The following is a 25,581-nucleotide window of genomic DNA, read 5'->3' on the forward strand; positions in this document are numbered from 1 at the left end:
AGCCAAAAGACAAACCCCACAAAGCCAGGAAATGGTCTTGCCCCACGATTACCCTGGGGGTGTGACAGCTTGTCCCACACTCATAGCCCGGGCTCAGAGCCACTTAGCAGGGAGAAGCCTGAATTCTGCAACTTGAGTGAAAAATCGAGTTCTCTTTCTTCCCAGTTCTTAGGACTCTGATACTGGAAAGTTGAGAGAGGAGAGGAAGGGGGCCTGATGACCTCCAGTGACCCCTCCTGCCCGCCCTTTCTGCCAAGCCCCGCACTCTTGTTCCTCCCGGGCTCAGACCCAACACTCCCGCTAGCTCCTTGGAGCTGAACCGGAGGCTTTGAACTTCCACAGAAGAAGGAAACAAAAACCTTTTGCTGTCTCCCGCAGCCCCCAGCGCTCCCAGCTCAGTCAAGTTCAGTGAGCTGACCACAACCTCAGTGAACGTGTCCTGGGAAGCCCCGCAGTTCCCCAACGGCATCCTGGAGGGCTACAGGCTGGTGTACGAGCCCTGCAGCCCCGTGGATGGTGAGTGGACCCCCCAGCACGGCTCCCCGGCCCCTCGCTTTGCAAAAGCTCGCTCTCATCTCGGCGCCCATCACAGCCACTACACGTGAGTGAGATTCGGTGAGAGTCTCCCCATCTTATAAACATGGAAACCAAGTCCCAGACAAGGGAAAGGGCATTTCCAAGGTAAAACAACAGCAAGTTGAGGGCAGAGTTGGAAGAGAGATCCAGATCTCCTAGCTTCCAGGCAGAGAATCGTTAAATATATTCTAACCCCTTTGGTCGACGGACACAGGGAGGAAAGGAAGGGAAACCTGAGTGGACAGGGCTCTGTTAAGACCATAAAGAAGCAGGGCAGCCAGGGGCGGTGGCTCACGCCTGTAATGACAGCACTTTGGGAGGCCGAGGCGGGTGGATCACCTGAGGTCGGGAGTTTGAGACCAGCCTGGCCAACATGGTGAAACCCCGTCTCTACTGAAAATACAAAAATTAGCCGGGTGTGGTGGTGGGTACCTGTAGTCTCAGCTACTCGGGAAGCTGAGGCTGGAGAATCTCTTGAACCTGGGAAGCAGAGGTTGCAGTAAACCGAGATCACGCCACTGCACTCCAGCCTGGGCAACAGAGCTAGATTCCATCTCAAAAAAAAAAGAAAAGAAAAAGCAAAGAGGGGAGCCCCTGAGGGTCCTACTTTGCCCTTTCCCAAACCTTAGGGTTCTCAGCTTTACTGTGAGTTAGTCCTTCTTTAGCTTTTGTGGGAGTCAGGAACCCCTTGGAGAATCTGATGAGAATCTGACCAAAGTTTCAGAGCCTCTCCCCGGGAAGATGTACAAGACCAGGAAGGTCCCTGCACCCCGCAACTGCCATCTGTGGACCCCAGATCAAGAGCCCTGCTCTGCAAATGACCTTGCTCTTGTCCTTAATCCTGTTCATCTGAGTGGTCTTCCGACCCCTTCCTCAGGGTCCCAGCTGGGAACCTGCGCAGCCCCTGACAGTGGGCATCTGGCACCTGCCAGCTTTCTACCCCTGGTAACATGCCGAGAAATCCCTGCCATTTTGTTACCAACAACCGTCCTATGAGGACGGGATTTAGGAGGAAGGAAACTGTGCTCCTCACTGCCTGGGACTAGTCCCAGCCAGGCGCTGGGGGTGTGGCTGACCTCTGGAGCCACCCCTCTCACTCTCACCCCCTCCAATCACGGAGCCTGGCAAGAACAAGGGGCAGAGCCCTGGGAACATCGCTGTGACCAGCAGTTCTGGGTGAGCCGAGGGAACAATGGCCCTCAGTCTTCCCTGCCACCACCTAGGTGCCAGTGGCTTGTTCTGCAGTGGGAAGCTGTGTGTTAGAACACCAGGGGGGAGCCAGGCCCCAGCAGGAGATCCAGTCAGGTGCAGGGCCAGAGTGGGGCAGAGGACAGCAGTCCCCGAGACAAGGTACAGGGGGCCAGCACAAGCCCTCTTCACAGGGGCCTCAACCCAGCCTGTCCAGGACCCTCTCAACTTGAGGATGTGAGCTCTTTGCCTTCCAGTTCCACAGTGCTGGAATCTGGACTGTGTGGCTCAACTCCACACCCCTACACATTCCCATCTTCCCATAATAGTTCAGTTAATAAGTGCAGCAAGACGAGGCCCCGCCTGGCCAGCCCAAGTTCATCCTGGGTTCCGGTCAACAGCAAACCAGCCTCACAAGAGCCCAGCAGCCCCCACTGTCCTGTAGGGAAAACCAAGGTCCAGGCAGATGAGGGCTTTGTTCGGAATTGTCAAGGAGCAGGTAGCCAGAGTCCCTGTTCCTGGTCCGGGGGTCATTTCATTCTTTCAGGAAGCCCCTCTGAGCCTATATTGTTCCATCATTCAATAATCCACTTAGCGGCCAGGCACGGTGGCTCACACCTGTAATCCCAGCACTTCGGGAGGCCGAGATGGTGGATCACCTAAGTTCGGGAGTTCGAGACCAGCCTGACCAACATGGCAAAATCCTTTCACCACTAAAAATACAAAATTAGCTGGGTGTGGTGGTGGACGCCTACTCGGGAGGCTGAGGAAGGAGAATCGCTTGAACCCAGGAGGCGGAGGTTGCAGTGAGCTGACATCGCGCCATTGTACTCCAGCCTGGGCAAGGATGAAAATCCACCTCAAAACAATAATATGAATAATCCTCTTAGTCAATAAATAGGTCAGACACCTACATGCTCTGCTATTTTCCTTAAAGCTCGTAACATCCCTGCCTAAGATGCTGTGGACACCCTCACTCGGCAGAACAAACTGAAGCCAGGTTAAGGGACATGCCAGGGCCAGCGCCATCACTGGGTCTGAGCCCAGCCTCCTGGTTGCAAGGCCTGTCTCTCACTGGTGACTGGTATGCTTGATGGACATGGGAAATGACACTAGTCCTGGCTCTCAGGGAGGCTGGCACTCAGGAGTGTTTGGATTCGTGAAGCACAGAGTGCAAACCCCCACCTCCTGAAAGCTGGCGGAAGCCTCCCCTCTAGTTGCTGTGATTTGGGGTGCTGAGGCATCCTCACTTTTGCCCTGAAAAGCTTGGTGGATTGGGCACAGTGGTTCACGCCTATAATCCCAGCAGTTTGAGAGACCAAGATGGGAGGATCGCTTGAGGCCAGGAGTTCGCGACCAGCCTGGGCAACATAATGAGACCCTGTCTCTACAAAAAATTTAAAAATTAGCCGGGCGTGATGGTACACACCTACAGTCTTAGCCACTTGGAAGGCTGAAAGTGGGAGGATGGCTTGAACCCAGGAGGTCGAGGCTACAATGAGCCATGATTGTGCCTGAGCAACAGAGCAAGACCTTGTCTTTAAAAAAAAAAAAAAAAAAAATTGTGGCAGATAGAGGTGATGGAGGGCCATGTGAGCTCCTGGCTGAACCCCAGAGGTGGAGCTGGAGTGGGGCTCAGGTGGAAGACCTGGTCAAAAGTGTGTCCCCCCCAACTCTGGGCTTTTGGTATTTTTATGGAAGCACTTCCTGGAGAAGGATATAATTCTAGTCCCATGGAATGCTGCATCAGGGAATAAAAATGGAGCTGAAATATATTTGGGGTGCAGAGGTTACATTAAACAGGATGGCGAGTGTTCTTTTTTCCTAGATGCTGATGGACCCTGTGGCTGCTCAGTAGACACAGACAGTAGTAGCTTTTCCCAAACGTATGGAACCATGGAGCTGTTCTCCCTGAGAACAGCAGGCAGGACCGTGCTCTGAGAAACACAGCATGGGCAATGTGGCTGTGGGAGCTGGGGGAGCGTTTCAGCCTGATCTCAAGAAGTGAGGCCCCTGCCCAGGGTCCCGGGGCCCAGGCCACGGCCGCTTCCCCTTCCCCGTGGCCTCCGGTGCCCTCAGTGGGCCCTGCGCGCCTGGTGGCCCCTGCAGTCCCCACTTGCTGTGCCTCCCCCAGGAGTCAGCAAGATCGTGACAGTGGACGTGAAGGGGAACAGCCCCCTATGGCTGAAGGTGAAGGACCTGGCGGAGGGGGTGACCTACAGGTTCCGCATCAGAGCCAAGACCTTCACCTACGGGCCGGAGATCGAAGCCAACGTCACCACGGGCCCCGGAGAAGGTAGGACAGCAACGGACCAGGCATGTCCTCCACGCAGCGGTTCAGCGCCCCCAGTCAGAACGGGCCCCCAGTGTCAAGAGCTGTGCTGGACCCTGGAAACAGAGTGGAGGACAGAGCTCACTCTTTCCGCTGGTGCCCAGTCACCCCTCCCCCCGCTCCCTCCTCCCGGGTTCCACGCTTTGATTAATGACATCAGTGTCCTCAGGTTCCTCAAGCCACAAACCCTGGAGCAGCGCCCCTCCTCTCCCACTTAGGCCCAGCCCACAGGCCTGGCTTGGCCACTGCGCCTGCTACGTTCTTTCTCTCCCTGCTAATTGCGCTGCCTCCTTCACTTCCATCCTGGAAGGATGCAGCCTGGCAGGTGCCCCTGCCTTTCGCCCAGCCAGAGCCATCTTCCCACGCCCCTGAACCACCCCTACCCTCCAGGCAGCGGTTCTCAAAGCAGGGCGCACTAAAATGCACATTCCCAGGGTGGATGCTCGGAGGGGTTGATTTCCTGGGGCTGAGGTGGGACCTGGCAATCTGCACTTACACAAAAGCCCCTGGAGGCTGTGACAAAGTGGCACCTTGAGAAACACCTGATGGAGCAGGTCACCTATTCACAGCCAGGGCCCTGCCTCCCCCACCTCACCACCCACCCCCTCCGCAGAATGCCCTTTTGTGTGTAACTGCCCCCCACCCCCCACCCCCAGGAAGTCTTCCTGAATCTCCTGTATTGTTTCTGTTGTTGTTTTGGGCTTTTTTTTTTTTTTTTTTTTTTTTTTGAGACAGAGTCTCGCTCTGTCATCCAGGCTGAAGTGCAATGGTGCAATCTCAGTTCGCTGCAACCTCCACCTCCCAGGTTCAAGCAATTCTCAAGCTTCAGCCTCCCAAGTAGCTGGGATTATAGGTGATTTCCACCACGACCAGCTAATTTTTGTATTTTTAGTAGAGACAGGGTTTGGCCAGGCTGGTCTCCAACTCCTGACCTCAAGTGATCCACCTCCTGCAGTCTCCCAAAGTGCTGGGATTACAGGCATGAGCCACTGCACCCAATCGCCTCCTTTAAATGTCCTCTTCACCTCCCTTCCCCTTCCCCTCCCACCCCTCACCCCCACAGGCATTTGCCATGGTCAGGGTTTAGCCCTCCAAAGTCCCTGTTACCAGTCAGTATAGAATGTCCTGTCCTGAACACAAAAGTCACCTCCCAGACCACTCTGCTGCTGCCTCCCTCCCTAAGAAGGGGTACAGCCCATCCCGGACTTCCCCTAAAATCCCATCTCCTCCTCTGCCCGGCCCCTTCAGCCAGGAGTGGCGCAGGCCTCCCCTCCTCAGCAGGCCTGATTAGCCTGAGTCAGGAAGGGAGCCAGGCCTGGGAGCCCAGCCCGCTCTGGTCTGTCACCTGCCCTGCAGGCCGTCTTCCCCTAATGGCTCAGGCGCCCTGCGCTTCACTTTTTCTTTCTGGCCAGTCACTTTCTATTCCCCACAGTCTGGTTCTGCAAAGCCCTGTGGCTCTAGGGCAAACTCAGGACAAAGCCTGCAGGAGGCAGCCCAGGAGCCACCCAGCCGCTGTCCTTTCACCTGCCTCCAGCCCTGCCCTGGGCTGCCTCTCACCTGAGCCAGCTTCCTGGGAAAAGTAGGAGAGAGAGCTGGCAGGCAACTGAGAACCAAGCGTTGGCAGTGGCCTGGGGACAGGAGAGGGCTGTGCGGAGGACAGGCTGTTCTATCCTGAGGCCTGAAGTGTCCCAGGCTGGGAGGTGGGGAGGTGGGAGGAGATAAAGGACAGAGGATGCAGAGAAGGTAGCGGAGGGCACTCTGAGAAAGAAAGAACTGGCCGGATGCAGGGGTTCACGCCTGTAATCCCAGCATTTTGGGAGGTGGAGGTGGGTGGATTGCCTGAGCCCAGGAGTTCGAGACCAGCCTGGGCAACACAGCAAAACCCCATCTCTACAAAAATAAAATTATCCAGGCATGCTGGTGAATACCTGAAGTCCCAGCTACTCAGGAGGCTGTGGTGGGAGGATCGTTTGAGCCCAGGAGGTGGAGGCTGCAGTGAGCTGTGATCGTGCCCCTGCACTCCAGCCTGGGCAACAGACTGAGAACATGTCTCAAAAAAGAAATAAAGAAGCCATCCTCCCACATGGTGTGGGTGCAGGGGGAGTTCTGTAGTGGGGGGAACATGCAGCCAGGCAGTGGCTGGACTCGCTGGAAGCTCCTGGCCCCGGAGAAGGTGCAGGCTCCATCCTCAGCCCTGAGTACTGTCCTGTGCGGGATGAGTATAGGGTCCTGAGGGCTGCCTGCCCTACCACACTCCCTCAGGCGTGTCCACCCCACCTGACCCCTCAGTTACTCTGCCCTTGTGCTACAGACAGGCTGCTCCATAGGGAAGGAAGGAAATGGTGCCCTCCAAGGCTGTGGGGTGGGCATAGGGGCCGGGCGGGGCTGCCAGGCTGTGTGAGCGATGGGGTGGGCATGGGAGCCGAGTGGGGCTGCCAGGCTGTGTGAGCGATGGGGTGGGCATAGGGGCCGGGTGAGTTGCCAGGCTGTGTATGTGGGTCCCTGGCCTCCTGTCTGGCCTGCTGGCTCTCCAGGGCCCTGGGGGAGCATCAGTGTGAGGCTAGAGTCTGCTCTACAGAGACCCCCCCCTACCAACAAACCAGGTGGCCACCCACTCATGCACTGGTTCCCTCCTTCATCCCCTAAGCGCAGAGGAAGCACCTACTGTGTGCCCAGCTCTGGGGGTACAGAGCCCCGCCTTTGGTGGGGAACAGGATTGGAGGTGACAGCATGTGGGGTCGGGATTCTGGACGGGCACCCCCAAGAGAAGGGGCTCAGAGCCCCTTGTAGACAGATGCCTGGCTCACTCTCTCACTGCTGGAGTCACCTCCTCTCATCTGCTCCAGCTCCTAGGGCCGGCTCCCTCACTGGCCCACATCCCAGGCTGCTCCTGATGTACCTTCATGCCAGGAGAGCGGCAAGGGGCCCAGTCCTTCCTCCCTCCTCCTAGCAGCAGAGGCCCCAAGGCCTCCTGGGGCGTGAACCCCTTCTCCCGTTGTCTAACCTGATAGGAAATGCAGTTGGGGTTGGGGAATTTCAGGCAGGAAGGAGGGAGGGCGGACATCATATTACCTACCAGGAGGGAGAAACTGTGGACTCTCCAGCCCTGCTCCGACCAGCCCCCTCCTCTCACGGGCCCACTCTGCCATCATCACACCCACCTCTATTCCCCGCCATCCAGGACACAGCCTTCAAGCCTTACCTTCCAAAAGGCCCTTATAGAGGGGGAAACTGAGGCACTGGAAGGCTATGTGAATTGATCAAAATCACCCATCTAACACGTTCTGGGCTGGAACCCAGGTCTCCTGACTCTACTCCAGGGACCTTTCTGGACCATTCCATTTGTCTTCTGCCCTGGGATTTGGAATATGGAGCGTAGGGGTAGCCCAAGGGGGGCAACAGTCCACCCTGGCAGGCCCGGCCTGAGATGCACTCTCAGGCCGCGACATTTGCAGGGCTTCCTGGTGGCTGTCTGTCCAAGGTTGGTTTTGTCACCCACCTCCTTGAGCCCAGGGTGATGGGCTGGGTGGCTGTTGTGGGTTCCATACATCCCTTGCCTCTGTGTGCTGTCTGCAGGTGCCCCAGGACCGCCTGGCGTGCCCATCATCGTGCGGTACAGCTCCGCCATCGCCATCCACTGGTCCAGCGGAGACCCGGGCAAAGGGCCCATCACCCGCTACGTCATCGAGGCCAGGCCTTCAGGTGCGCTCCGCCCTGCTGGGCTGAGACCCCACGGCTCACTGTCTCCCTCCTTCCTGGGTCCCTCCACTTGGAGTACTTGCCTCTGTCCTCCGCCTGAGAAGGCGCTTGTGCTACTACAGGTGAAGTCACCTGGCTCTGTTGAGGAGTGGAAAACTGGGTTGGGGGGCTCCTAGAGCTGGACTCCTGGCTAAGTAACCCCCAGGAGGCCCCCAGAGAATGGCTGTTAGTTCTAGCTGAGGACCAGCTTGGGTTGAGGATTGCTCAGGAAGCCAGAAGCCCGAGCACGTGGCTCACATGGGTCACACACCAAATCATCCACACGACCCCACTGATGGGTGCCCCATAACTAAGAAGACCCCGGCTGCCTCTCAAAGCCCTGTCTCTGCCATCATGGCTGTCTCGGTGGCTGCTGTAATCGTACCAGCCTCTCCTGTCAAGCCTGAAATTGAATCACAAGAACTTCCAAAGCCATCAGGAGATGAATGACAGATAAGTCACTCGGGGGGCTGCTCCCCACTGCTCTGGTTTCACCCATCCTGACACCCGCTTGCTGGGCTCTGCTTACTCTCAGGAGCTCGCAGCCATTGCCAGCTCCCTGCGTTGCCAGGTTTCCAAGTTAATCAGAGGTGCCAGAGTCAGCAAGAGCAGGAGGCCTGTTCTCTGTATCCCATGGATCCGCAGTTAGGTGATTAAAATTGAGAAGGAAAACAAGACTTTGTTGCTCTAGCCCAAAAAGCAGATAACAATCATAATGGGATGCCACCAGGCATCTCGGTAGCTAATACTTCCAATGGGGAATATGGAAACATCCCAGTGGTGAATTGTTAATACTTCGAGGTAGCTGGGCACTAATCATCCCAATAGCAAAGAGTTAATAATGCTAGTAGCTCCTGGAAAACGTTACCACCACTCCTGCCTTAATCACATGCTAATAATCGCAGTTGCCTATAGCGATTACATCTAGCTGCCCAGATCTGCTGCGTGGTCGGAGGATGCACGTGGGGCTGGCTGTCTCCCCACTCCAGATGGTCCCTCCCTGGCCCTCTGGTGCCGGCTGCTGAGTTGGCCAGGAGACCACTACGTGCTTCTCCCAAGCAGGGCCTGCACCTGTTTATTCCACCCAAGTTGGCCAGCTGGGGTGCCAGGCTGTGGAATGTTGGCCCCTGACTCTGGCCCTGTTGATTCTCCAGTGTTTCCTGGGAGGCCCAGCGTGGGACTCTGGTGTTCCAAGTTTGTGGGCTGTGACTTGGTCCACACTGGTGGAATCAAGGCCTGAGCATAAAAGGAAGGACCAAGCCAGGGCCCCGTGAGAAACCAGGACTCGGAGCAGGGCCAGGGCCAGAGAGCAGAGGACAGGATCAGTAACCAGGCACGGGGAGGAGGGAAGAGAGGGGGCAAGGGGCATGGTGGCCTGTCCCTAAGGCTGTTTGAGAGCAGGCTGCTGTTATGGAATGAGCATCTCTCCCCTCCATGCCCCCTGCCCCTTCTTCTGTGCTCCCCTTCTCATCTTCAGGATGGCATAGCCCTTGTCCTACACTTGCCCCTGAATTGTTTGTGCTTCGTGCTAGGCAGGATAAACTAAATACACCCCCTTTCTACAAGCCAGGGGCTGCCAGGCGCTGCAGACCCAGGGAGGGGTTCGCTCAGGGATTTACAGCCCCAGGAGCCCGTCCTGCACATCAGCCAACTCCCGGGGCTGGCGGCTGGAGCCCCAGCGTGACATTCCAGCAGCTTCTGGCCTGGCCCAGTTGCCCCAGCCCCACGCTTTGTCCCTGTGTGGGGTGGAACAAGGGGGGTTAAACAGCAGGCAGGAGATCCCAGCTTCTGGAAGGCAGCAGCAGGGGCCTCAACGATCCCAGCCCATCCAGCAAACACAGGTCCAACTCCTGACTGCGTCGGGCAGGGGAGTTCGGTGCCAGAAATGAGGTGGCCCCAGGCAGTAACACCAGCTCTGCTGCTGACAGCGTGGGACCTTGGGAAGATGAGTGAAGCTTCCTCCAGGCCTTGGTGTCCTCATCTGTAAAATGGGGACAGTAGTTCCTCCCTCTCGCCATTGCTGTGGATTTGAAAAGGAAAGCACGTAGACCCAGGATGCTTGACAGAGGCGTAAGTGCCAGCTGTTGTCACTGTCATCATCATCATTATTATGTCATTCAAACATGAGTGACAGAATTCAGAGGCATGTGAGGAAAATGGATTTGCACCCCAGTACTAAAATTTCAAGGCATGAAGTTCCGAAACTGGGCACCTAATGCTATGAAAAGGCCAGGGAAGAAAGGTTCCATTTATTTATTCAACAAATGCTGAGAAGGTGCCTGTGCTGGATGCTGGGCTAAGGAAGACTTAAGATGAATTAGTCATGATCCTTGCCCTTGAGGGATTTCACAGCCAGCAAAGGGGAAAGAGAGAAAGAGAGATATTAAACAAAAAGATGGGTCAGGCGCGGTGGCTCATGCCTGTAATCCCAGCACTTTGGGAGGCCAAGGCAGGCAGATCACGAGGTCAGGAGATCGAGACCATCCTCGCCAATATGGTGAAACCTCATCTCTACTAAAAATAAAAATAAAAAAATAGCTGGGCGTGGTGGTGCGTGCCTGTAATCCCAGCTACTCGGGAGGCTAAGGCAGGAGAATCGCTTGAACCCGGAAGTCGGAGGTTACAGTGAGCCAAGATCGTGTCACAGCACTCCAGCCTGGGTGACAGAGCGAGACTCTGTCTCTAAATAAATAAATAAATAAGTTAGCCAGGCGTGGTGGCGGGTGCCTATAATCCCAGCTACTCAAGAGGCTGAGGTAGGAGAATCTCTTGAATGGGAGGCAGAGGTTGCAGTGAGCCGAGATCGTGCCATCACACCCCAGCCTGGGTGACAGAGTGAGACTCCGTCTAAAAAAATAAATAAATAATATATATATATATGGAGGTGTAGGAGGCAGAGGCTCAAAAACAAGTAAGACCAACAATGAGGCCAAGGTTCGGGACCCTGGAGCCTTCTGCAAGGACAGCTCTGATGTAGACTTGGTCCCCATGGCCTTCCCCAAATTGGAAGGATCCACACTGGAAGTGGGGATACAGCCCCCTCAGCAGGTCCCACCACTGGGTCCAAAATTCAGACAGGATGCCAGGGCGTCGAGGTGCCTCTGCTGCAGTGCTCGACTTACACAGCTGGGTCTATGAGAAAGTATGGTGAGGAAAACAAAACCATCAGCCCTAGGGAAGGGCGGCCTCGAACTGGGCACACCTCTGGTGGGAGAGCAGCTTCCACCAGAGGGTGCAGAAGCAGAACAGTGAGAAGAACGGGCCCTGCATGAGACAGAGGCTGGAGGTGCTTGGTTGGGGCAGGCTAGGGGGAGTTAGGGTCTTTTAGTCCCTGGTGGCAGCAGCCTGGGAGACCCACTATTGGCCACTGGGTTACCTCCCTGGAGCAGGCCAGACAGAGAGGACCTGCGAGCTGGCCTCACTGACATCCTTCTACCATGAAGAGGGCTCTGACTAGGCCCAGGGTGGCTTGGATACTTCAGTTTCCAAATCAGCCCCGCACTGCCACCAGCAGGAAGAGGCACCCTCTCTCAGGGCCAGGCTGACCCCATCGGCCCCACCCAGAGCATGCAGCCAGGGCCCCTCCTGGCCACCCCACCAACATGATGGATGCCCCAGGGCTATGGCAGGGGCTTGCCTCTTCCCTGACCCAGGCAGCACCCGCACCGCTCCGACTGAACAGCATGAAGGTGAATTATGTCCCACGAGGGCAAGGCCCAGAGAGCCACGGATAGTGCAAAGGACAGAGGTGGCTGAGGCCAGCACAGGGTGGAGAACAGACAGGGGCCCCCTGGAGCCCCCGCGGCCCCTCTTTCTCTTCTCTGCTCTGCTCCTAAGAAAGAAGGTGGCTGAAGAGGAGCTCGCCAGATCCAGGCAACTTGATTAAACCCACTCAGGAAACCCAAATTTTTCCTCTTGGCTGAGCGCGGTGGCTCACACCTGTAACCCCAGCACTTTGAGAGGCTGAGGTGTGAGGATCTCTTCAGCCCAGGAGGTTGAGGCTGCAGTGAGCCAAGAGCACACCACTGCACTCTAGCCTTGGCAACAGAGCGAGACCCTATCTCAAAACAATTTTTTTAAAACCAAATCTTTCCTGCAGCTGTTACTAAAAAGAAAAGAAAAAGACCAGGTGTGGTGGCTCACACGTGTAATCCTAACACTTTGGGAGGCCAAGGCAGGCGGATCACCTGAGGTCAGGAGTTCAAGACCAGCCTGGCCAACATGATGAAACCCCGTCTCTACTAAAAAATACAAAATTTAGCTGGGCGTGGTGGAGTAAGCCTGTAATCCCAGCTACCCGGGAGGCTGAGGTAGGAAAATAGCTTGAACCCGGGAGGCGGAGGTTGCGGTGAGCTGAGATGGCACCACTGCACTCCAGCCTGGATGACAGAGTGAGACTCCATCTCAAAAAAAAAAAAAAAAAAAAAGTCCAGGCGCAGTGGCTCACACCTATAATCCCAGCACTTTGGGAGGCCAAGGCAGGCAGATCACCTGAGGCCGAGAGTTCGAGACCAGCCTGACCAACATGGAGAAACCCTGTCTCTACTAAAAATACAAAATTAGTCGGGCATGGTGGACTCAGAAGGCTGAGGCAGGAGAATCGCTTGAACTCAGGAGGCAGAGGTTGCTGTGAGCCGAGATCATGTCATTGCACTTCAGCCTGGGCAACAAGAGCAAAACTCTGTCTCAAAACAAAGAAAAAAGAAAAATATCGCTCTTATTTTTGTCTCCTGCCACCATTGTGTATGTTTTGAATTAGGAAAGGGGGTTAGTTAAGTAAAGAAGGGTATTCCCATATGATAATGTCTTAGGCAGTCACTTAAAATCATGTTTCCGACCATTTTTAATGAAGTGGAAGACAGAATCCATAGTGTTCTGCCTGCACGAGTGCTAATTCCTTGAGCCAGTTTCTCTGGACAGTGGTTCTGTCATTGGTTGTGACAGTACTTTCTGCACAGTACGTATCTCTTAATGTAGCACAGATATTTTAATAAAAAGAATAAAAGAGATGCTCCAAAAGGTGTCTTTTTTTTTTTTTTTTGAGACTGAGTCTTGCTCTGCTGCCTGGGCCGGAATGCAATGGCATGATCTCAGCTCACTGCAACTTCCATCTCCCAGCTTCAAGCGATTCCCTGCCTCAGCTTCCCCAGCAGCTGGGATTACAGGCATGTGCCACCACACCAGGCTAATTTTTGTATTTTTAGTAGAGACAGGGTTTCGCCATGTTGGCTAGGCTGGTCTCCAACTCCTAACCTCAGGTGATCCACCCGCCTCGGTCTCTCAAAGTGCTGGAATTACAGGCATGAGCCACCGTGCTTGGCCCAAAAGCTGTCATTTTAAGACACTTCAAGGGAGGACCAAGGCCTGTGATTCAGTGTGGAGCAGGGAGGATCCAACAGGCCCAGCCCTCAGGGAGCATAGTCAGAACGGGGCTGGGAGCGGGATTTGGGGCTCCCCCTCACCTCCCAGGACCTCCATCTCTGTGCTGCTGCAGATGAGGGACTATGGGACATCCTCATCAAAGACATCCCCAAGGAGGTGAGCTCCTACACGTTCAGCATGGACATCCTGAAGCCGGGCGTGAGCTATGACTTCCGGGTCATCGCGGTCAACGACTATGGCTTCGGCACCCCCAGCAGCCCCTCCCAGTCTGTGCCAGGTACCGGCCTGGGGGCGGAGGGAGTGGGGGAGCCCCACAGCAGAGCCTGGGACTGACACTGGGCAGGGGGGAAGGAGGAGAGGCACCAGGCCACCAGGAGCATGGGGCAGGAACCAAAACGCATTGTCCCCTCGGGGCTGTGAAGAGGCAAGTGCTGGTGCCCAGGCCTGGGTCAGCCCTCAAGACCAGAGGAAACTAGGGGTCTTCATCTTTGGGGCTCCCTTTCAAGGAACTCCAGAAGCCCTGGGTAGGGGCAGAGCAGAGGGCCCAAGATGCAAACTTCCATGTACTCATCACCCAGGACGTTCATGGGCACCAGGCCATAAACTGTCTTTCCATGGAAACCTCTAGCCCCAATGTGGCAGGGTCAGCAGCCTGCAGAGCAGCAAAGACACAGGTGGGCCTTAGGCCTGACTGGGCAGTGGCCGGGTGCAGCAGGGTCACCACCCCTCCCGTTTTCCTCCCCTCATTCTTCCTATCTGGCATGTCTTAGAGCGCACAAAGGGCTCTGCTATCTAAACCCTTGACCCAAAATGTTATCACTAACCACTCTGAATACAAAGGCCCCTTTCCCCAAGCAGAAGCACAACTCAAAGGAACCCAGCCTCCTCCCCCTGCCACACATTGCCCACATTGAAGAACCAAATCTTCTCTTTTACCCACATTGAAAAAAACCAAATCCTGGGACAGAAGTGCTTCAAGGCTGAAACAGAGAGCCCATCCCTTGTCCACACAGCAGGGGTAGTCCTGGCTGGGTGCAGAAAGCACAGTCTAGGGGTTTTGAAAAAAGGAAGCTCTACCTGGAAGAGACATCCTAAAGACCCTCTCACCACACTCTGGTTTTTCTTCAGATCGTGTAAATCTTTCACCTTTAACTAAAGAACCCCTGTCCCTAAAGAACCTCCCAATTCCCCCTGCCTTCTGCTTTAACCAAAGAACCTCCCAATTCCCCCTGCCTTCTGCTACCAGGAAAAATTTCACTCCAAACTAAACCTCAGGAAAAGCTCTCTCAGCCTCCTGCAGGCCAGAGAAGCACCTTTCCCCACACAGATTTAGGTATGCTTATCAAGATAGCCCCTAGACAAGTACAAAAGAAAAAAAGAAAAGGGGCTGGGAATGGTGGCTCACGTCTGTAATCCCAATATTTTGGGAGGCTGAGGCAGGTGGATCACCTGAGGTCAGGAGTTAGAGACCAGCCTGGCCAACATGGTGAAACCCTGTGTCTACTAAAAATACAAAGATTAGCCAGGTGTGGTGACAGGCACCTGTAATCCCAGTTACTTGGGAAGCTGAGGCAGGAGAATTGCTTGAACCCAGGAGGTGGAGTTTGCAGTGAGCCAAGATCATGCCATTGCACTCCAGCCTGGGAAACAAGAGTGAAACTCTGTCTCAAAAAAAAAAAAAAAAAAAAAAAAGGGAAAAAGTAGCTAAGACACTGCCACTCTCCCCTCCTATGTCCCTGGCAGACATCACTAATCAATCTTAGCACTCTTTCCTGTTGAGCCAGGTAGCCATCTCAGAACTCATCTGACATCAGCCCTCCAGGCAACCCTTTACAGACTGATCAGAGCAGATACTTGAGGTGAAACTATCCTTACAGAGGTTCTGCCTCATTCAGAGGGCACGGACCCTGCCTTCCCATAGATTGTGAACTCTTAGTAGGGTCCCAACTGGAACAGGAGATTTGGAGGGAGGAGGGGGCTGAGCACCCTATATACCTGACCCCATCCGTGCTCCAGCCCAGAAAGCCAACCCCTTCTATGAGGAGTGGTGGTTCTTGGTGGTCATCGCCCTGGTCGGCCTCATCTTCATCTTGCTTCTGGTCTTCGTGCTCATCATCCGGGGCCAGAGCAAGAAGTATGCCAAGAAGACAGACTCGGGTGAGTGAGCTGGCACCAGCCGTGCTGGGTGGACTTGATGTTTACGTATCTCCTTTTTGGCCAGAACAGGGGTGATCAGGTCCCGCTCCTGGCAGTGTACCTGCTCTGGTGGGTGGGGCAGCCTAGGGTTTCTACAGAGAATCTCAATCTCTTATTTTGGTCTCAACTCTATCAAGAGAAAGAGGGGATAACCCAGCCAGGTGGGGAGTGGTATGGGAGAGGGGAGGCCACACAGTCTAAAGGGTGTCAATCTCCCCCCGACTTCAGGGAACAGTGCCAAGTCTGGAGCCCTAGGCCACAGCGAGATGATGAGCTTGGATGAAAGCAGCTTCCCTGCCCTGGAACTCAACAACAGGCGGCTCTCCGTCAAGAACTCTTTCTGCCGAAAGAACGGCCTGTACACCAGGTACTGGGCCCTCTGCGTGGGTGGGGGGCCAGGCGCAGCAGTGCCCAGGTGGGGAGAATGCTGGGGAAGGCCATAGAGCAGGCAGTGCCCACCTGACCATACCTTGTCCTGGGAAACACCATTCAAGCCTCAGGGCTGGGAATGATCAGCAGAAAGACATGGTGGGGCCCAAGCAGGACAACTAGGGTCCCAGTCCCCACCATGCCCAGTCACAGCCTGGGGGTGAGGGCGCACTGGGGAGAAATGTACAAGGAGGTACCTACTAAGAGTTCCTGACAGTAACAGTAGAATGCAAATAACTGGCAAAATTTTGCAAACCAACCAACTGCTGTTCGGAGCCAACTGCCAGGGAAACAGCCCTGCAGATCGTCACTTGCCCCAAAGGCAAGACAGGCCCAGCCAACACAGACCAAGCAAAAACACCTTAGCAAAGGATGCCTGAGCATCCCCATTATCGCTATGCCCTACTGTCTTCCTCCCCATTTGGGAAACCCTCTCCCCCGGTCCTTATTTATAGCTATTAAAGGACAACCTCCTATCCCCATGAGCCTCAAAGGGCACCATCTGAAAGCAGCCCATGAGGACAGGACAAGGCTCGTGGCGCAAGCACAGCTCCTATTTTCTCCTGACTTCTTTCTAACCCCAGCCCCCTCCTAGGCCCTACTCCCTGTGGCCACCGGGCTGCCCATTTCCAAGGGCAGGAGCAGCTGCCGGGGCCCACCTGACCCTCCCCTGATGTGTGGCGGTTTTCCGTTCCCCTGAGCTCAAGAAAGACTGGGCCAGAGGGCTCCTGTCTCCAGCCTCAGCCCTACTGGCATTCCCAGCTCATTGGAGACGGCAGTCAGGAGGAGTCCAGCCTCTCTCAGGAGCTCACAAAGCTTCCCTCTGTCTCTGTCTTAGAGGGACGAAGCTATGTGTGTGTTCATCTAGAGGATTGAGGGAGGGGCTCCCAAAGCCGAGCTCTTATCCTCTGCCAAATCCAGCCTTCCAAAGAAAGAGCTGTTTGAGGCCCCCACAGCAGGCCCAGCCAGGCCCAGCATGGCCATAGCAGCCCCGCCAGGCTGGCTCCGGGGCCCTGCCACATGTAACAAGGGGGCATTTCACATGTGGCCTCACCTTCCCCTGCCCTTCCCAGCTTCTCCTACCCACAGCGCACACACATCCAGGCCCCTGTGTGCCCCCAAAGCCACTGTGTGTACACAAAAATCCCGTTTGCACCAAAGCAGCCCCAGGATGTGGGGTCCTAAATCCAGAAACTGAGACATCCCCCTACATTCACCCTGCATGTTGCCATGACAGCGTTAGCCGGGCACCCCATTTTTCCCTCTTTGTCCTCCTCCGGATTCCTATCTCTCAGGCCCAGGCCCCTGGAAGGAAGACCCAGGAAGGAGGAGGAGCACAGGGTGGCAGGGATCCGTGTTCCCCAGGCCCCCACTGTGGTCTCCCTAGGCCAGGGGAGGCTGCTCTGAGTGCATCTCTCAGCCCCCACTGCCCCACTCTCTCCAGGTCTCCCCCCAGGCCCAGCCCGGGCAGCCTGCACTACTCGGATGAGGATGTCACCAAGTACAATGACCTCATTCCTGCAGAGAGCAGCAGCCTGACCGAGAAGCCCTCAGAAATCTCCGACTCTCAGGTGAGGGCAGGAGGGCCAGGTGTCCTGCAGGGGGCAGGGGGCAGGGGGCAGGGCGCAGCACCTCCCAGAGTGGGGTGGTGAACATAGATGGGCTTTCTTCCTTTCCCTCAAGGGGCAGCAAATACTAAGGGGCCCAAGAAACCACCTTGAAGTCACATATGGGCCATTTGTCCCCTCCCAAGTTCTGCTCAAAGTTTGCAGCCAGTGCTAATGGGGTCCCAGGAACCTTGATCATAGGGGGTCCCCCGAAAAGCATGGCCCTCTCTACTTTCAGGGGTCACCCCACAGGCTCAGTTACTCATTAGGGCTGGCCTGCAAGGGAGCATGCTGAAGGTGCGGAGAGGGAGATTCTGGGGAGAAGGTTGACACACAGCCCTGCATTCCAGGCCAGAGGCCTGGAAAAATGCTCAACTTCACTACTCATGGATCAAAACAAGCTTCAGAAACAAAGGGCTGGGTGCCCTGGAGCCCCGAGGATGAGAAGCAGTGTAGACCAGGGAGACGTTAAGCTTTGGAGCTTTGGACCTGAGTGTGAATCCTGGCTTTGCTGCCCGTGACCTGGGGTGCCCTGGGTGTGCCAAGTAACCTTTCCAAGCCTCAGTTTCCCCATCTGTGGAACAGGCAGAGGTGATAATAGGCTCTGTCCTGAGGCTATGGGGAGGATCTGCTGAGATTAGACACAGACGAACTCAGTGTAGAGCCAGGCACACGGCAACCATTCCGTAAATGTCAGCTTTTATATGAAGAGGGAGTCAGTGCCTCTGGAAGACACAGAGCTTCAGAGAGCAGCCATTAGGTGGGTCACGCGGGGACACTGTGTCCCAGGCTGTGGGGGGAGGGGCTGTGTGTATTCCAACCATGCAGCCTTACAGCTTCCCACCCTCACCCTCTCTGCCTCAGCCAAGCCCAGTGGTTATTGAGGAAAGGGCCACGAAAGGCCACTGCGTCCCACGCCCTGGACCTTTTTGCCCAGGCCTGGGAGAGGAAGTGAAGGAAGAGGTGCCAGCAGGGAGCTGGGCTGCTGGCTGTGCAGGAGGTGCCAGGAAGCCTGGGATCACGTTGTGGGCCCCGTGGGCTGAGGGCCTCTCACTCACTGCTGTTTTGTTCAGCTCCAGGGTTACTGATGGGCTTGGCAGAGCCGAGAAGGCTGGACCTAACTCCCTAGCTCAAAGTTGGCAGGGACAGAGACCCCCAACTTAGCATGGCTTACCCAGGAACTTATTGTGGGGGACAAAACCCACATGATCCAAGTTATGAGTTTTTTTGTTGTTAAGACAGGGTCTTGCTCTGGAGTGCAGTGGTGCAATCTCCGCTTACTGATACCTCCGCCTCCTGGGTTCAAGCGATTCTCATGCCTCAGCCTCCCGAGGAGCTGGGATTACAGGCATGCGCCACCACCCCTCACTAATTTTTGTATTTTAGTAGAGATGGGGTTTCACTATGTTGGCCTGGCTGGTCTCAAACGCCTGACCTCGAGTGTTCCCCTGCCTCGGCCTCCCAAAGTGCTGGGATTACAGGTGTGAACCACTGTGCCCAGCCCCACTGTGGTCCTTATGAGGCTCCTAAATAAGTCAGTGCTGCTGCCACTCAGCCATGTGAGAAGCAGCTCGGCTACCAATCAGCATCTGCAATGCGGAGCCCCCACCATTGCAACCTTCAAGTGTGGGCTGATGGGGATGCCACTGGTAGTTCTCCTGCCTGTGACAGTTTGTGCAAGGGTACGTCCCTGAGGATCAGCAGCTGCACAGGCCAGGGCCCCTCGGTTTCAGCCGCCAGGAAAAATGACTGCTTCTCTTTTCAAGGACACCCCTTCCCCCAGGTCTTTGGAGAGTGGGTTTTGCATATGCCACCTGGTTTATATTCTGAGTCAGACCACCCAAAACTCACTCTCCAAAATTGGCGGAAGTCTGCCCAGTCGTTTTCCTGTGATATGGCAATAAACAAAGCGTCAGTTTGACTTATAAACAAACACATATGATGTGATGTGAGAAAGGCTATAATTCAGCTGGGGGTGATGGGCTAGAAGAGAGAGGGGCTGGCTCTCCCCGTAGAGGGCCCAGGGTGCAGGAGAAAGGGGCACCAGGCAGAGGGCAGGGTGCACACAAAGACTGGAGATTTAAAGGCCCCTGACCTGTTTGATGGAACTTTAACACTGCAGCCTGGCTGGACGGCGACTTCATTTTCAAAAGAAGAGCCCAAGTTTTGTACAAAAAAAAAAAATGTATATACTTAGCATACAAGTAAATCTCAATGGAAACGAAATTCCGAGCCAATGGCACACACCATGTAATCTTGATCTTCAGTTCTTGCAGTATCACGGACAGCCTCTTCAAGTGCATTGAAATCAAATTAAGCACACTTTAAAAAGAAGATACACAGAGCAAATCATGTTTTCTTTTTCTTTTTTTTTTTTTCTCTTGAGACGGAGTTTCACCCTCGTTGCCTAGGCTGGAGTATGATGGCGCGATCTTGGCTCACTGCAACCTCCGCTTCCCAGGTTCAAACAATTCTCCTGCCTCAGCCTCCCAAGTAGCTGGGATTACACGCGTGTGCCACCATGCCCAGCTAATTTTGTATTTTTAGTAGAGATGGGGTTTCACCATGTTGGTCAGGCTGGTCTAGAACTCCTGACCTCAAGTGATCCACCCACCTCGGCCTCACAAAATGCTGGGATCACAGGTGTGAGCCACAGCGCCCAGCTGTGAAACATATTTTCTGTACTATTTATGATGCACAGATTTATAATAGCAAACATTTACGAAATGTTTAGTAGAAGCCAGGAAGGATTCTAAGGATTGTTCGTGAATGACACCACCTAAGCTTCAGAGTCCTCTGGGAGGCACTGGAGGCATTAAGGCCATTTTCAAGTAAAGATGATGAAAAAGAGAGTTGGGAAGGCCCCCACCCCCTGACAACAAGCCCAGAATGCATCCCGCCCCCATTCTCCCTATGACATCTGCCCTGCATACCGGCACAGGTAAGACTCTGTGTGGTACCTGGGAGGAGTAAGTGATGGGTTTGCTCTCTGTGAAGCTCATTCATTCATTCCTTGATGCATTTACTCAACAGCTATTTGTTCTGTACCCACAAAATGGAATCAGACGCTATATAGGAATGATGGCTACAGTAGTGGGCAAGACAGACTCTAATGAATGTTGCGTTATAATATGTTATGATTTATTAGGGAAGACCACATGTGTATAAATAACTATGTTTTCATTTCTCATTCAAATATTATGGAACAACAGCAACTTGTGGAAGAGGAAGAAAGTGGTGAACAAAAGTCTTTCTCTTTTTTTTCTTTTTTTTTTTTTTGAGACGAAGTATCGCTCTTGTCCCCCAAGCTGGAGTGCAATGGCGCGATCTCAGCTCACTGCAACCTCTGCCTCCCAGGTTCAAGCCATTCTCCTGCCTCAATCTCCCGAATAGCTGGGATTACAGGCACCTACCATCATGCCCAGCTAATTTTTGTATTTTTAGTAAAGACAGATTTCACCATGTTGGCCAGGCTGGTCTTGAACTCCTGACCTCAGGTGATCCGCCCACCTCGGCCTCCCAAAGTGCTGGGATTACAGGCATGAGCCACCGCACCTGGCCAAGTATTTCTGTTTCTTTCCTGCGGTGCAGAAGCAGATAAAGCACCATAAGGAGACCACTTCCCCCGGAGGCTCAGAGAAGGCTGCCTGAAGGAGGTGGCATTTATTTGAGCTGGGCCTCAAAGTGTGAACAGGACTGGGTCATGCCTAGAAGGCAGATGGCAGAACATAACCCTGCTCCATGCAGCTGGCTGGAGCAGGGTTATGTTCTGCCGTCACCCTTCTACTGAATGGCTCTGACCTTTTACCTGTGTTTGCCTCTTTTCCATCAGATTAGGCCATGAGTCCAACAGGCTCAGCTGAGACCTCATTGATAGCCTGACCATCCCCCAGATCCTGGCAGCCCAAGCTTGTGCCAAACGAGAAACACGCTGCGGGGCAGAGACAGGCCGGGGAGAGGCAAAGCTACATACTGTGTGCCAAGCCCTGTGCTTTGTATATTCTCATTTAACATCTAGCTGTCCTGCCATGCAAGTGAAACTATCCCCATTTAACAGCTGGGGAAACTGAGGTTCAGAGAAGTCAAGCAGTATGCCCTTGGTCACAGAGTTCAGAAGTACAAGCAACTGGCATTCAAATCTAGAGCCAGCTTGCTTGGAGGGTCATGCCTACTGCAGCCTGGCCTCGTGCAGCTGCCCAGCACGGAGAGGAGAATGAAGGAAAGAGGCCTTCACTGCCTCCAACCCCACCCCAGTGACCTCCCTTGAGCCTTCTGACCACAGACATCTCTGAGAGCCGGTTGTGGGGGGAGGGGGGAGGGGTACACATTGGCTGTCACTTTACCTATAAGGGCACAGGTGGCACATATGACATTGCTTCTGAACTGACATTTTTCAAAGGACATTCTTGGGAGATTTCCAACTATCTTAGCACAGGGAGGCCAGAGCCTCAACAAAATTGTGCCTCCAGGGGCACAATTCTGAGGTTCTTCAGAGACACACAGGAGACACATCACCCCTACCCCACCTTTAATCCAGAGGCTGCAGCCCCTGCAGAGAGACCCTGGCTGGCCCCCCGGGTAGAGGCGTCCAGGGGACAGGCGGAACACTCTGCGCAGATGCGCTGCCGGCTTCAGGCTAGAATCAGTGCAGAGCCCCTGGGACTGTGGATGAGGGAGGGGCTCCTGCTTCCAGTCTCCCACGGAGTTTTACAGGATGACTTCTCTGTCATCTAGGGCAATACATTTCTCCCAGACTTCATGAGATTCAACAAGATAAGGGTCCCCTGCCTGACCCCAAGGTCTCAACACCATCCCTAAGGCTGAGTCTGGTGCCAGATCCTTTGGGCTGGAGATGAACAAAAAAGCAAAAGGGCTTTGCTTTGCTTCCTCTTTTCTCCAGGAGTCCTGCCTCCTTCTGGCTCTCCCTCCCCACTCCCATCACCAGGCCTAGAGTCTGTGCTCCCCCTCCGCAGACCCCAGTAATTGCTGATTGAGTGGCTTTGAGGAGCTGTTAAGAGACCAGGGAGACGAAGCAGTCACTTGATTGCCTGGCGGCCTGGCAGGACAGCCCCTGAAAGGCCCCCTTTGTGCTGGGCCGGTCCCTGGGAAGCTGCATTCAATTACCGAGGCCCGTGAGAATTGAAAGCTGCAATAGGAGCCCCTGGTTTCCCCCTCGCTTTCTTCTCTTCTCGCCCTACCCCCACCCCGAAAAGAAACAGATGTTCAGGGAGATGAAGGCGGGAGCAGCAGTCGCTGATGCAAAGCCCTCCTGCTTGGGCTTTGGAAGGCGGAGCGGGGGAAGAGGCAGACCAGACTCTCGCCTGCCTGGCCCCTCCCGCAGCGCAGGCTCTGTTTGGCTCCCTGCTCTTCCTTCTGGTGCCTTCCATCCCTGAGATGCTGCCCATAGAGTGCCTGGGATCAGTAGGCATTGGGCAAATAGTAGCTGGTAGGACGGGGATGGTCTACATGAGTGGGCTTTGGGATCTGGGCCCCTAGGAGGGCTAGAGAATCCCACTCCCCACCTTGCTTCCAGTCCGGACATGCCCCTCTCTTGGGGTCCGGGGTTAGGGGGTGGGGTAGCAGCTAACTTTCTTCTCCCATTCCAGCTGCCTGAGCACTGAGGCAGCCTCCCCGGCTTGCTGGCCCTTTCTAATCCCTCCCAGGGGAGCTTTGAGGCGTCTCACTCCATCTCTTCCCTTTCCCACTCAGGCCCACCCTCACTGTCCCCATTGATAATACCTTTTACAGCACTCTCTCCTGGGTTAGCTCATTTCACCCTGTGAACTATAGAACTCTACCCATTTTACAGACAAGGACACTGAGGCTGAGAGAGCCTGAGTCATGGCTCCACACTTCCTCTGCTGGTAAGAGCCAGAACTTCCCCGTGCCACAAGCTCCTCCCCTCAGAGACTCATTTCACTGTGGGATGGTCCCACAGTCATCCTGGGGTTGCTTCCTCTGCAAGGCTGGGGCCTGGGGCTAGCCAAAATTCTGGAACCCCTGGAGCTGATGCTAACAACTGTTCAAGTCAGTTAGTGGGTGGAGAGACCAAACCTGTAGGGAAAACTGGGGGACATCCCTGTGTGGTCCCCCACACTCACAGACCCTCACTGCTCCTGGGTGGGACGGACCCCCAGCCTCCTGCCTCACAGATCCCCGCTGCTCCAGGCCAGCCTCACTCGGCCCAGCATCAGGTGCCCCCGCTCGGCATATGGAGTCTCCCTGGCCTGCCTGTGCCCCCTCTTTGTTCTCCTGGGCCGGCAGCTGGGCAGTAAGCACAGAAAGGGGCTTGTACTGTGCTGCATTGCGTCATGGGGCAGACCGAGCCCAGGGACTTCCCATTGTCTTGGGCAGCCGGCTGTGCCTGCCAAGAGGATTGAGGTCCTGGCGGGGGAGTGTCTGCTGGGGGGGTGGTAAGGAGAGTGGCTGGGGTTGTAGAGGGGTGAGGAGAGGGAGGGGAGGGGCCAGATGGACTAGGGAGTATTTAATTCCTGCTGGGAGTCGGCACTGGGGGTTGGAGGGGGAGCTCTGTTCCCGTCCTGTGGTCTCCAGGCAGGAGTGTAGGAGTTCAGAGGTGCGTGGGCTTTAGAAAATCAGGCAGATTGGAGTTCAAGCCTGGCCGGATCACTTCCCCAGCAAAACCCTCACCCTTTCTGTACTTTATGTGCAGTTTCGGTGCTCAGGTAGCAATAGGAGCTACAGCACAGAGGTGTGAAAACTAAATGCAGTTATGCACGTCAGCGTTTCGGACTGTCTGGCAGAGGGCCTGCTCCATTAGCGGGGATCGCTATAGTTCTACTCATTGTAGCTACATCCCTCGAGATGTATCCCCATGTTATGAAGGACTCCGACTTCCTGAGAACAAGCCGTGCATCTCATTTCCCAAAGCCCAGGCCCTCTGGACAAAGGTCCCCACTCCATTTTCTTTACCTGTAAAGCAGGACACAGCTCCCCATCCCAAACTTGTCTGGACTGGGCTAACTGGCTTTTATGTTCTACTTGGATTGCTGTGATTCGCTAAGTGCCCCCAGGCAGGGGCATTAGCTGGGCAGGACTGAGGAGGCCTGGGTAGGGTCCTCTGAGCTGCAGTGCACTGATCGTGTGCTGTGCACTGAAATCGGAGCACTTCTCTTCCAGAGAGTTCTGAGGGTGGGCCCATCTGTTGTCTTATTAGCTCTCAAAACATTGCTGGGAGCTCAGGGTAGGGGAAGGGGTGCACGATGTTTTTAGCTCCACAATTCAGATTTCACTTTCCAACCGAGATTGATTCTTGTTTGGGGCTGATGTCCCCAGTAGAGAGATGAAGCCTGTCCTAGGACATCAAAGTGTCAAAAAAAAAAAAAAAAAAAGGAATAATTTAATGTTTTTATCTTTAAAAGAAAAAAAGAACTTCAGGCTGGGTGCCGTGTAATTATGCCTGTAATCCCAACACTTTGGGAGGCCGAGGCAGGAGCATAGTTTGGGCCCAGGAGTTTGAGACCAGCCTAGGCAACAAAGAGAGACCCCTATCTCTTAAAAAAACAAAACGAAACAAAACAGGCCGGCCTTGGTGGCTCACGCCTGTAATCCCAGCACTTTGGGACGCCGAGGTGGGCAGATCACCTGAAGTTGGGAGTTCGAGGCCAGCTTGACCAACATGGCGAAACCCCATCTCTACTAAAAATACAAAAATTAGCCAGATGTGGTGGCACATGCCTGTAATCCCAGCTACTCAGGAGGCTGAGGCAGGAGAATTGCTTGAACCCGGGAGGCAGAGGTTGAGGTGAGCCAAGATCGTGCCACTGCACTCAAGCCTGGACGACAAGAGCAAAACTCCATCTCAAAAAGAAAAGAAAAAAACTTTAAGGTTTTCATTACATGAAAATTCTGAACTTTGGTTTAGATTTTTCTCATGCTTAGTTTGTAACCAAGTGTTGTTTTTATGTTGGATCACATGTGGACAGGCACAGGCATTTTTCACTGTCCGGAGCCTGTAAAGGTCCTAATTTGGCTCTGGCTTTGTCCCCAGTCACAAAGTAAAGCAGAAGCTGTGGACCAAGATGATAACTTAGTAGGTTGTGGTTGAACCTCAAAAACATGACACTGTGTCAGAGAAGCCAGACACAAAAGGCCACATATTATACGATCCCATGT

General features: G+C 54.5%; 1 protein-coding gene across 1 annotated transcript in view; it reads left to right on the forward strand.

The window, feature by feature from the left end:
• The window catches only part of SDK2 (sidekick cell adhesion molecule 2), a 309,169-nt gene that overhangs the window by 278,205 nt on the left and 5,383 nt on the right, over positions 1–25,581 (forward strand). Inside the window, exons 38-44 of the mRNA XM_030827794.1 lie at positions 379–516; positions 3,899–4,060; positions 7,673–7,798; positions 13,329–13,493; positions 15,233–15,373; positions 15,641–15,779; positions 17,286–17,412. Of these exons, the coding sequence (XP_030683654.1) occupies positions 379–516; positions 3,899–4,060; positions 7,673–7,798; positions 13,329–13,493; positions 15,233–15,373; positions 15,641–15,779; positions 17,286–17,412 (998 nt within the window). The remainder of the gene's footprint in view (positions 1–378; positions 517–3,898; positions 4,061–7,672; positions 7,799–13,328; positions 13,494–15,232; positions 15,374–15,640; positions 15,780–17,285; positions 17,413–25,581) is intronic.

This window comes from Nomascus leucogenys, chromosome 14, assembly GCF_006542625.1.
Source record: "Nomascus leucogenys isolate Asia chromosome 14, Asia_NLE_v1, whole genome shotgun sequence".
NCBI classification, from domain to species: domain Eukaryota; kingdom Metazoa; phylum Chordata; class Mammalia; order Primates; family Hylobatidae; genus Nomascus; species Nomascus leucogenys.